The sequence below is a fragment of the Enhydra lutris genome, unplaced genomic scaffold (genome assembly GCF_002288905.1).
Source record: "Enhydra lutris kenyoni isolate GAN:26980312 unplaced genomic scaffold, ASM228890v2 scaffoldscaffold46, whole genome shotgun sequence".
NCBI classification, from domain to species: domain Eukaryota; kingdom Metazoa; phylum Chordata; class Mammalia; order Carnivora; family Mustelidae; genus Enhydra; species Enhydra lutris.
In genome coordinates, this window is record NW_019154130.1 from 5,294,529 (window position 1) to 5,306,814 (window position 12,286).

The 12,286-nt window shown below is 41.8% G+C and overlaps 1 protein-coding gene across 5 annotated transcripts in view; it reads right to left on the reverse strand.

Annotated features, from left to right (window-relative positions):
• The window catches only part of LOC111156438 (coiled-coil domain containing 62), a 42,307-nt gene extending 34,404 nt beyond the window's left edge, over window positions 1-7,903 (reverse strand). For all 5 annotated transcript variants that reach the window (XM_022517345.1, XM_022517346.1, XM_022517344.1 and 2 more), the window contains exons 1-3: window positions 7,846-7,903; window positions 5,045-5,237; window positions 1,612-1,778 (exon numbers count right to left, since the gene is read on the reverse strand). In XM_022517345.1, coding sequence (XP_022373053.1) covers window positions 1,612-1,778; window positions 5,045-5,237; window positions 7,846-7,881 — 396 coding nt within the window. In that variant the 5' untranslated portion in view covers window positions 7,882-7,903. The remainder of the gene's footprint in view (window positions 1-1,611; window positions 1,779-5,044; window positions 5,238-7,845) is intronic.
• Window positions 7,904-12,286: the final 4,383 nt, after the last annotated feature.

A 12,286-nucleotide genomic window follows, 5' to 3' on the forward strand; every position in this document is an offset into this window, starting at 1 on the left:
TGTGTGTGTGTGTGTGTGTGTATACATATATAAAATGTTTACTCTATGTTGAAAGACCTTCACTTCATACTGGGGTATTCCCACGTATCAGGTTTTTTGCAGGTTTTTCTGTTTTGTTTTGTTTTAACCACAGAACTACATAAGATATTTACTGGTTGGAAAAAAAAGAATAATGAGGTTTTTAAGATAGTATCTTCATGAAGGAAATTTAAATACATGTTACTAAGTAAAAGAAGCCAATCTGAAAAATCTGTATTCCATATGACTCCAACTATATGGTATTCTGGAAAAGACATTAACTAAAAAGGTCAGTGGTTCCAGGGGTTGGGAGAGACAGGGATGGAACACAGGATTCTTAGGACAGTGAAATTACTCTGTACAATACTACAATGGTGGATACATGTCATTATGCATTTGTCAAAACCCACAGAATATACAAACCAAGAGTGAACCCTAATGTAAACTATGACTCTGGGTGACAATGATGTGTTAACACATTCACTATAACAAATCTACTCCCATGGTGCAGAATGTGCATAGTTGGAGAGACTGTGTTTGGTGGTGGAGGCGGGGGTAGAGAAGAAATGTACGCATTCCACTGTTTTGCTGTGAATATAAAGCTGCTCTAAGAAATAAAGTTTATTAATAAAAAAAATAAAAAATAAAAATTTAAAAATAATTTAAAAATCTTCTTGCTATGAACTGAATTGCGTCCCCCCAAAACGCATATGTTGAAATCCTAACCTTCAATATGGTGTTATTTGGAGATGCTCCTTTGAGAGATAGTTAGGTGCGAAAGAGGTCATGATGGGATTAGTATCCTTATAAGAAAAGACACCAGAGATCTTTCTCATTCTCTCTCTCATACATTTCCCTTTTTTTTTTTTTTTAAGATAAGCTCTACGTCCAATGTGGGGCTTGAACTCACGACCCCAAGAACAAAAGTCACATGCTCCACCCACCGAGTCAGGCAAGTGCCCCCTGCATTTCCATTTTTTAATACAACATACCAATAGTTTACTTATTTTATAGCTAGAAACTGTCTAGAATAATAGCCTGAAAAAATAAAAAAGGCATTTTAAGAAACCAGCATAATATGAAGGCTAGAACAACAAAAATTTGGCTCTCTGTGCTGCTCATAAAACATGAGTTCAAAAAACACCTGATGACCAGTTAGAATTGAAAAGTGAAAAAAATCAGTCTTACAGATTTTATTCCCAATATGCACTCAAATGATGTAGATACTGTTTATCCTATCAGGGAAGGCACGTTTAGAAAGCATCACGTGAAGCTACCAAAACCTGATGCTATTCGTCTCAGACTTTGAGAAAGGCTTTCTAAAATAACCCGTTGTTCATAAAGTGATGGATGCTCCTAGACCAGATGGGCTGACAGTCACAAAAGGTGGTAACAAAGTTCATCTCCCAGACAACACAGCCCTGCACAGCCAAAGCCGTACAGTAAACACAAACCTTGTGTTCAGATGGATGGATCAACTTTTACACACACACACACACACACATACATTTTAATGGAAACATTTAAATCTAATTTCTTGATAACCTGAAACAGAATTTGGGCTAGCGAAGCTTATCACAAAATAAAACCAACCTCGAGGTCTTCAGAGAGGAGAGAGGAATGGGTTGCCTTTTGAGCCATTTCCTGAAGCTGTAGCTGAGTCTTCTGAAGAACCACCTGGCATTCAATTTGATTTGATTCAAGAGTTTTTACCTTCTTTGTGAGTGACCTGATTATTTCAGTTCTTTTATGTAGTTCACCTGAGGGAAATGTCATCGATGACTACCTTTTGATCAGACTGGAAGCTAAAATGCATTTTCAAACACACGATTAAAAGGTTAAGTGTGCTAAATAATTTTTTAAAGAATAATTTTCTTAAGATTGTATTATGGAACCCACGATACTGGACCCTAGTCAAGAAACAAGAGAGTCAGCAACCCTGCCCCCTGGATGTCACTTCCTAAGCACGATGTCTCCAATTCCCACCTTCCCAACCACCGTCCTGCTAATTGTTTGCCTGCTTTTTAATTATAGTGTTGCCACCTATGACCACATCCCTAAAAAATTTGATTTTAGCCATATATAATTGGGACCATACTCTATGAGTTCTTCCATTGATTCATCCACATTGTTGTATGTGACTGGTATTTGCGCACTGTTGTCACTACATGATATCCCATTATAGGACTACGCCGAAATGTATTTACTACCACTGATGGTCACTTGGGTTGTTTCCACTTTGCAGCTGTTATGAACAACACTGCTCTGAATATTCTTATACATGTATCTTGGTGCATGTTTGCAAGTTTCTCTAGAGCCTTGCTACTCCAATGGGGTCCTTGACCCAGCAGCGTTGACATCACCTGGTTAATCTGTCAGAAAAGCTCAGGCCACAGACCTGTTGTATCAGAATCTACGTAATAAGATCCTTAGGTCAATCACATGTACTCTGAACTGTGCATATATTCCTAGAAGTGGAAATGCTGGGCCATGAGCTAGGTGTAACTTTAACTTTACTAGATACTGTCAAATGATTTTCCAAAGTAGTGGTACCAACGGACACTCCCACCAGCAGGGAATGAGTCTTCCCTTGGCTCCACAACACCTGCTACCTTTACACATACCTGGTAATTTTTGCCAGTCTGGTAAGCGTAAATGGTATCTCATTGTGGTTTTAATTTGCATTTCCCCAATTACTAATGAGAATGAGAATCTTTTTTTCTAAGTAGGCTCCATGCTGGGCTTGGAGCTCCAACACAGGACTTGAACTCATGACCTGAGGTGAAATCAAGAGTCAGATGTTTAACCAACTCAGCCACCCAGGCGCCCCTCAAGTTTCTTATTTTAAAACCAGATACTGTTGGCTATGTGCAATGTCATCTTCATTCTCTTTAACACATTTGTATAAGGTATTATATATCACATCTAATGTGCGACCGAATCAAACACGATGTGTGTGGCTGGGTATGGTGAGAGGAAAATCAAATGATCATCAAAGAAATGGAAAACTATGCATATTTAAATGGTCAAGTTTACCTAGATGTCCAACAACAGATGAATGGATAAAGAAGATATGGCAGACTGTCAGGTTTATTGAATCCTTTGGGTAACAGAAGATAAAAAAGGAGGTGCAATGTAGTTATCTATTAAACAGATCTAAAGTTTTCCCTTCTGATACTGATGTCTGGTATTGATGTAGTATCACTAGAACATTCAGACCTTAGGGCAGCACTGATGGGATGACAGAATTAAAATATGGTACAAAGAAAATTTTTGTAAGCCATTTTTGAGACTGCTATATATTTTTTTTTTAAAGATTTTATTTAATTATTTTGTCAGAGAGAGAGAGGGAGAGAGAGCAAGCACAGGCAGACAGAATGGCAGGCAGAGGCAGAGGGAGAAGTAGGCTCCCTAATGAGCAAGGAGCCCGATGTGGGACTTGATCCCAGGACGCCGGGATCATGACCTGAGCCGAAGGCAGCTGCTTAACCAACTGAGCCACCCAGGCGTCCCGAGACTGCTATATTTTTAAAAGAGGACTATTTTAGATACTTAAGATCAAGTTCAATACCAAAAATTCAAAATCTTTCTATCAGTTCAACAGAAATGGCTAGTCCCATGGCATCTTTATTCATATTCTAGCTCAAAACTAATTTATTTTTCCTTTTTTTTTAAAGATTATTTATTTTTTTAAAAAGATTATTTAGGGGCGCCTGGGTGGCTCAGTGGGTTAAAGCCTCTGCCTTCAGCTCGGGTCATGATCCCAGGGTTCTGGGATCAAGCCCCACATTGGGCTCTCTGCTCAGCGGGGAGCCTGTTTCCTCCTCTCTCTCTCTCTCTGCCTGCCTCTCTGCCTACTTGTGATCTCTGTCTGTCAAATAAATAAATAAAATCTTAAAAAAAAAATTTTTTTTAAGATTATTTATTTATTTGAGAGAGAGAGAATGAAAGAGAGAGAGCATGAGAGGGGAGAAGTCAGGGAGAAACAGACTCCCCGCTGAGCAGGGAGCCCGATGTGGGACTCAATCCTGCAACTCCAGGATTATGACCTGAGCTGAAGGCAGCTGCTTATCAACTAAGCCACCCAGGCGCCCTCAAAACTAATTTCGTTCAGATTCATTATTTATTTATTTTACAGAGAGAGAGAGATCACAAGCAATCTCCCTGCTGAGCAGAGAGCTCCATGTGGGGCTCGATCCCAGGACCCTGGGATCATGACCTAAGCTGAAGGCAGATGCTTAACCCACTGAGCCACCCAGGCGCACCTCAGATTCACTCTTGACACTTCAGGTTAACTGGAGCTCACTCCACACCCTTTCTACATTTAAGCTGTCTGCCCAACTTTAATTCACATTGTGTTTATTCAACTCTGAGTGTTCATAAAGGCCTCCTACCTTCAATTAAACTAAACTCTAGGGCAGCAGGGACTGTGTTGAGATATTCTTTCTTTCTCTTATCTTTCCTGTGAGCCCCCTTTTCTCCCCTAACATATTTAATATTTAAATACATTTGTGTCTCGGGTGCCAGGGTGGTGGTTGGTTGAGCATCTGACTCTTGATTTCGGCTCAGGTCATAATCCTGGGGTCCAGAGACTGAGCCCCATGTCGGGCTCCATGCTCAGTAAGGAGTCTGCCTAAGGATTCTCTCCCTCTCCCTCTGCCCCCTCCCTGCTCGTACGTGTGCTCATTCACTTTCCCAAATAAAAATATTTATTTTAAAATAAATACATTTGTGTCTAACCCATGAGTCCTTTGAATAGGCTGGCATATAGAAGTGTGTAACAGGGGCGCCTGGGTGGCTCAGTGGGTTAAGCCTCTGCCTTCAGCTCAGGTCATGATCTCAGGGTCCTGGGATCGAGCCCCACATCAGGCTCTCTGCACAGCAGGGAGCCTGCTTCCCCCTCTCTCTCTGCCTGCTTCTCTGCCTACTTGTGATCTCTCTCTCTGTTGAATACATCAATAAAATCTTTAAAAAAAATAAAAAATAAAAATAAGTGCGTAACAGATACTGCTTATGTATTTCTGACCTTCTAATTTGCTGCAACGTTCTTCCAAAGTCAACACTTTCTGCCGATCCTCTTCCCATGAAAGAAGTTGTCTCTGATGTACTGCAACCATATCATTGAGCTCTTTATCACGATCTTTTAATTCTCCAATAAGCAGCTGCAGCTCTTTCCGTTGTTTCTCGATAGTGGAAATCTCAACTTCTGACCCGATGTTCTAAGCAAAGAAAGTGGTTTTACATCAAAAGAAAACTAATCAATAACATAAGTCAGCTGAGGCATTTTTTCCAAATAATTGTATCTTCTTTTGCTGCCAATTCAAGGCAGTTAAATTATTTTTTATTCACTGGTTATAACATGGCATCAAAATCGTGTAGATTTAAAACAATTTTTTTCATGCCTACTGTGCACTCTGCCTCTATAATTTCCTGTCATACCACACATGCCATTCTTAAAAAGTGGGACCATCTGTAAAACCTTCATTAGCTTATCACAAATAAACTCATTTTGGCATTTTGGTCTTTGCTGTCAACCCATTCCTTGTATCAATCAACAATATTACCCCACACTTTGCCCCAGCAATTCCCGGATCAATCAGGTAAAGGAAAACATGAAATAATTACTGTTTGAACGTAAATAAGTCTCATAACATCTAGCACGTAATCAATCTACCAAGAATAATGTAATACTGTGATTGGTCCAAACTCAACACACCTATTTATAAAGGAAAATTTTCAAACCTACACAGAAGACAAGAGAACTATACAATAAACTCTCTTATGTTCAGTACCTAAGTTCTACCATTATCAAGATTCTGTCACGTTTCAATTTTCCTTTCTCTTTTTGTTGTTAAAAAGAAAACTCACATATTTTGCATACCTCTCTAAAAATGAACACTTTTTATATCACCATGATGCCATTTCATACCTAATAAAATTATCTACAGTGATTCCCTTTATGCATATGTCATTTTACTTTTAGTCTTTATTTTTAAAGATTTTATTTACTTACTTGAGAAACAGAGATCACAAGTAGGCAGAGAGGCAGGCAGAGAGACAGAGAGAGAAGGAAGCAGGCGCCCGATTCGGCGCTCGATCCCAGGACCCTGAGATCATGACCTGAGCGGAAGGCAGAGGTTTAACCCACTGAGCCACCCAGGCACCCCGCGTATGTCATTTTAAACTAGATCGTGAAGTTGGTCTGACCTAAGTGTGAATCCAGATTTAACCACTTTAGTGGCTCTCTAACATTGCACAAGTTACTTAAGCTCTCTAAGCCTTGGTTTCCTCACCTGTAAAACGGTAATAGTAACACTTCAACTTCTTAGTTGTGTGGATTAAGCAAGATAAATTGTGTAAAGCACTCCACATTACCTGGCACAGCGTAAGCACTCAACAAACATGAGCTATCTTTTTTTAAGGAAATGTAAGGAAATATAAGGAAAAATACCGTTATATTTTTTTTAAAGATTTTATTTATTTGGTAGAGATTACAAGTAGTCAGAGAGGCAGGCAGAGAGAAAGAGAGGAGGAAGCAGGCTCCCTGCTGAGCAGAGAGCCTGATGCGGGGCTCGATCCCAGGACCCTGAGATCATGACCTGAGCTGAAGGCAGAGGCCTCAACCCACTGAGCCACCCAGGCGCCCCATTACCGTTATATTTTTTAAGGAAAATTTTTAGATAACAACTTAAACATGTGAAGGGATACATAGTTTTTCCAAACAGCTATTATTCATTTCAATATGGTACAGCTATTAGTACCATATTGAAATATGGTACTGCTCCTTAGCCAAGAAACAAAGAACTGAAAGTGTTACTTCAAGAATTCTATCTTAAAAATAGTAGTTAAAAGGAGCGCCTGGGTGGCTCAGTGGGTTAAGCCTCTGCCTTCAACTCGGGTCATGATCTCAGGTTCCTGGGACTGGCTGGAATGGGCTCAAAGCTCGGTGGGGAGCCTGCTTCTCCCTCTCTCTGCCTGCCTCTCTACCTACTTCTGATTTCTGTGTAATAAGTACATAAAATCTTTAAAAATAAATAAATAAAATAGTAGTTAAAAGTTCACCAGAGGCCCATGTATATCAATACTGCTTTCTGGAAAATAGGGATTTGTAAATAAATAATGATAAATGAATCACAGTTACTAACAAGTAAGCACAAAAAACGGAATTTGGGTCAAGTGATATCAAATCACAAGATTTAAATTCTAGTCTTTGATAAACCATTCATTAATTCACTGGACAAATCCTTGCTGAGCGCCAGGTGCTTGGGGATGCAGTAATGGGCGCGCAGGCAAAAAGCACAAATTCTGGCATAGGAAAACCGGCAACACGTCAAACGTGCAAAAAAAAAAAAAAAAAGAGAGAGAGAGAGAGAGAGAAAAGGGAAAAAAGCGCATTTCACCGTACTGATGAATGCCAAGCTCACTTTTCATCGTACACTCATAAATGCAAAGCTCGTTTTCAACCCTTTTTGGAAAACGGAGCCACGAGCGTTCTCCGCCCCTCGCAGGTCACTATGAAGGAAATTCAGGTCAGGAGCGAGGCGGCGCCGAGAAAAGCCCTCTCCAAAAGCCCGGGAGTCGTTACAAAGTGAGCACCTCGTTACTCGCCGCTCGTCTCGGCGCCTGGGCCGAATGTCGTTCCTACTAAGAGAAGGGTGCAGACGCTCCGTTTCTCCTCTTCGTAGTGTATCGTTTTCCATTTTAAGGAGAAACCGTTCCTTAAAAACCACCCGGGTTCGGCCAGAGTGCTCCCCGTCCCGCGAGAATCGCTGTCCGCTCGCTCCCGGACGCGCCGGCGGGGACGCTGAGCCCGCGGCTGCCGCTCACCTGGCGCCCGGCGAGAAAGGTCGCCGAAGGGTTCATGGGTGCTTCCTCCGCCCCCGGAGAAAGTCGGTGAGCGCAGGGTCACCTTTCAAACGCCATAGGCGCTCCTGCCCGGAGCGGGGGGCGAGCCCCGAACCCCGGAGCCCCGCGCCCTCGGCCAGTCCGAGCAAGCACCCAAACCGCCCGCCCAGAGGAACGCGCCCGCCGGCCCCGCTACGGCGTCGCCGAGGGGCCAACCCCGGCTCTCGCGAGACCTCAGGTGCGCCGTCCTGGCTCTCGCGCGGGCGGGTCCGGGGGCTGCAGGCTCTTGGAAGGTTTATCGGCGGTAGTGAGGTTCACCAGCCACGGTCAGCAAAGAAACGGTTCTTCACCGCTACCCAGAGAACCAGGGCTTAAATTAAAGGCCGTTCCTGCCCGTCACCCCAGTTTATGACGGTTGACCTGCTCACTTCTCTCCCGGTCTTGTTGGCGGGCACTGAGAACGGTGCCTGGCCATTCACACGAATGCCTGGACGGACGCAGACGCCAGCCCCGGGAGTCAGATGCTGGCCAGCCAGCAGACAGCTCGAAACGAATAATCAACAGATGGCGGGGAGAGGGCGATTTTTTGTTGTTGTTTTGGCTCTTGATGAATCTTTTGAATAGCAATGAGAACTTAGACACTTGGTCATGACAAATTCTACCACATTCTGGGGTGAATCTAAGCTTTTTCTCGTGTTATCTCATAGTCACCCTTCTTCCTTTCACTTGTTATACAGGAACTAAAAAAATGAAACTTAACTACATTCAACCTCTGATCGCCCACCCCCTACCGTTTAACCCATAACCTGGCATTAGTGGCAAGACAGATTACCAAATATGGTGTGATAGTATTTCACCTTTGACTATGAAGAACAAAGCATGTCCTTGTGTTCACAAAGGACAATCTCAAAAAAGGAAAAATTAACATGTTTTGAGGCTTTACTGATTTGAGTGGCATTTGCCTCCTTAGGATAGGACTGTTGAGGAGAACCAACAAGACAATGTCTAATATCTAAAATCGGGAAAGCCAATCCTGACTAGTTAAAGACATCCTATCAGTAGATCACTGTACAGTTAAGTCTTGGTGGAATGAGAAAGATAAAAAGGAATGTGGTTGAATGTCAACTTTCCAGTTAAGGAGCGTTTCAATTCAGGTTTCCCAAATTCCACCATTCCAAATTCCATTGTTAAAATGTGGCATTTTTCTACCAGGCAACCACATGCCTAAAACTCTCTAAAAATATGTATACAGGGGTGCCTGGCAAACTGGGTGGCATTTTTTTTTTTTTAAGATTTTATTTATTTGACAGACAGAGATCACAAGTAGGCAGAGAGACAGGCAGAGAGAGAGGGAGGAGGAAGCAGGCTCCCTGCCGAGCAGAGAGCCCAATGCGAGGCTCGATCCCAGCACCCTGGGATCATGTCCTGAGCCGAAGACAGAGGCTTTAACCCACTGAGCCACCCAGGTGCCCCCTGGGTGGCACTTCTATTCTTGATCTCAGGGTCCTGAGTTCAAGCCCCACATCAGGTGTAGAGATTACTTAAAGATACAATCTAAGGGGTGCCTGGGTGGCTTAGTTAAGAGCCTGACTTTGGGCCATGATCTCAGGTTCCTGGGATAGAGCTCCCTATTGGGCTCCCTGCTCATCCAGGAGTCCGCTTGTTCCTCTGCCTCTCCCTCACACTACCCCATGCACTCTCAAATAAATAAAATCTTTCAAATACAGAATTTTAAGAAGTATGTGTACAGGGACGCCTGGGTGGCTCAGTTGGTTAAGCAGCTGCCTTCGGCTCAGGTCATGATCCCGGCGTCCTGGGATCGAGTCCCACATCGGGCTCCTTGCTCATCGGGGAGCCTGCTTCTCCCTCTGCCTCTGCCTGCCATTCTATCTGCCTGTGCTTGCTCTCTCTCCCTCTCTCTCTCTGATAAATAAATAAAATCTTTAAAAAAAAAAAAAAAAGAAGTATGTGTACAGACAGAAAGTAGTAAGAAATGAGGCTCATTTTATGGGATTATAGTTGGTGAGTAAATAGAATGTGGTGAGAATACAATGACTAGTTGTGTATCAAAAACCTCAGTATTTTAAGTTCACTCACTCCCACAGGTTTTCTTTAAAACAGAAAAGAGGGACTCCTGGGTGGCTCAGTCAGCTGAGCGTCCCACTCCTGATTTTGGCTCAGGTCATTTTCTCAGGGTCATGAGATCCAGACCCACCTAGGGCTGTGCACTGGCAATGGAACCTGCTTAGGATTCTCTCTTCCTCTGCCACTCCCCTCCTCAAAAAGTAAGTAAATAAATAAAACAGAAATGACCTTTGAAGTTATCTTTTAAAAATACAGAAAATGTTTTACAAAATCTCCAAGCAGGGATACCTGGGTGGCTCAGGTCATGATACCTTTGGCTAAGGTCATGATTCCAGGGTCCTGGATTCGTGCCCCACGTTGGGCTCAACGGAGGGCCTACTTCTCCCTCTCCCTCTGCCCCCTCCGCTGTTATGCGCTCACACTGTCAAATGAATCAATCTTAAAAAAAAACAAAAACAAAAACAAAACTCCAAGCATTATACTGCTTCTGAATTTACACTCAGTCTGATGAACTAAACAGACTTATTCCTATCTCCCTATTTCCTAAGTAATTTAAAAAATAACAAAAACAGGATCTAAATGATAGACTTCATCTTTAAAATTGCAATTTATCAATTCTTTAAGAGCAAAAAAGCTATCAAGTTTTTTTTTGTTTTTTTTTTTTTAGGATTTATTTATGGGGTGCCTCAGTGGCACAGTGAGGTAACCATCTGACTCTTGGTTTTGGCTGAGGTAAAATCTCAGGTCAGATCTGACCCTAGCTCAGGGTCCTGAGATGAGCCCTTTAACAGGATATGCACTCAGCACAGAGTCTACTTGGTACTCTCTAAAATGAACAGATTTAGACAGAGAGCAGGAGTAGGAGGGACAGAAGGGCAGAGGGCAGGGAGAGAAATCAAGCCAACTCGACGCTGAACGCAGAGACTGATGGGGGGGCTGGATCTAAGGACCCTGAGATCATGACTTGAGCCAAAACCAAGCACGTTTACCATGTATTTTATCTTTTTTTTTTAAAGAGATTTTATTGATTTATTTGACAGACAGAGATCACAAGTAGGCAGAGGCAGGCAGAGAGAAAGGGGTGGGGAGCAGGCTCCCTGCTGAGCAGAGAGCCCCATGCGGGGTTCAATCCCAGGACCCTGATATCATGACCTGAGCCAGAGGCAGAGGCTTACCCCACTGAGCCACCCAGGCGCCCCTCATGTATTTTATCTTAAGCAACAGCTGATTTACTGAGGCTTCTATATAGTAACTAAAATGGAATGTAAAATCACTTATCTGTATCTACTTTTTTTAAGAGAAAATACTGCATATCAAAGCTGGGTTTGCATTTAAATTGCCAGCTTAACTGCGGCAAATCGCTTACAACTATGACATAAGGCTGTTTTAAAGGTTTATACTCTTTTTGCTAAAAATACTAGACTGCAAAAACATTTACGTAATACATACATAAAAAGGGAATGTATGAATTAAAGTCAATCCTTGAATTTAGCACATTTTCATTAGGGATTAAACTAATGCTCCATTTTAAATTTCAGGTCGAAGAAAAAGATTCACACGTTATACACAAGGACAATTTTAATCCTCCATTATCCTGCAGTAACATCCACTGCTGGCTTTATATGGATTAAAACTGCATTTGCCAAGAACTGTGAACATTGAGAATCTTTACACGAAGTCACATGGTTGATACAGGCACAGACATCTTCCAGCACCAACAGAATACATACACAACACATACCAAATGGATAAATTTGCTTCATCAGATACTCCTACTATTTAGTAAAATTCACAGTTAATGCAGAATTTCGTTTTCTTAATTTGCATCTTTATTACACATTTTTTCCTTAGATTTTAATTATTTAAAAAAAAACATTCATTCGAGGTTGTAATTTGCATGGCAATAAACAATGGGTTCTGAATTTCTTAAAGGTGTCTTTAGCGATTTAAAATACCAGGGGTTTTCTTTTAAATTTGCAGAGCCTAACTTAAAACCTTTATAAAAACAAAGTTTAAATTCACTCAGTGCATTCATTAAAACTCACTGTCACTGTTTCTCTTCTGAGGAAGACTCATTTCAATTGCTATTTCCCAGATTTCATATATATATTGAGTATCGGTGTATATTCTTTTCAACTGGCTACAGGATTTCACTCCCAGAATTGATAGCCAGAGCAAGAACTCGGCAGCATCTCTGAATGACCTTCCACTCAAAACAACAGTAATAGTAACGTATAAAATGAATTTGGGGTCTGCCCCTCCCCACTTAAAATCACCAAACAGGTTTCCCAAATATTTCTGGAAAATATTAAAAATATATGCATAATATTTTATCATA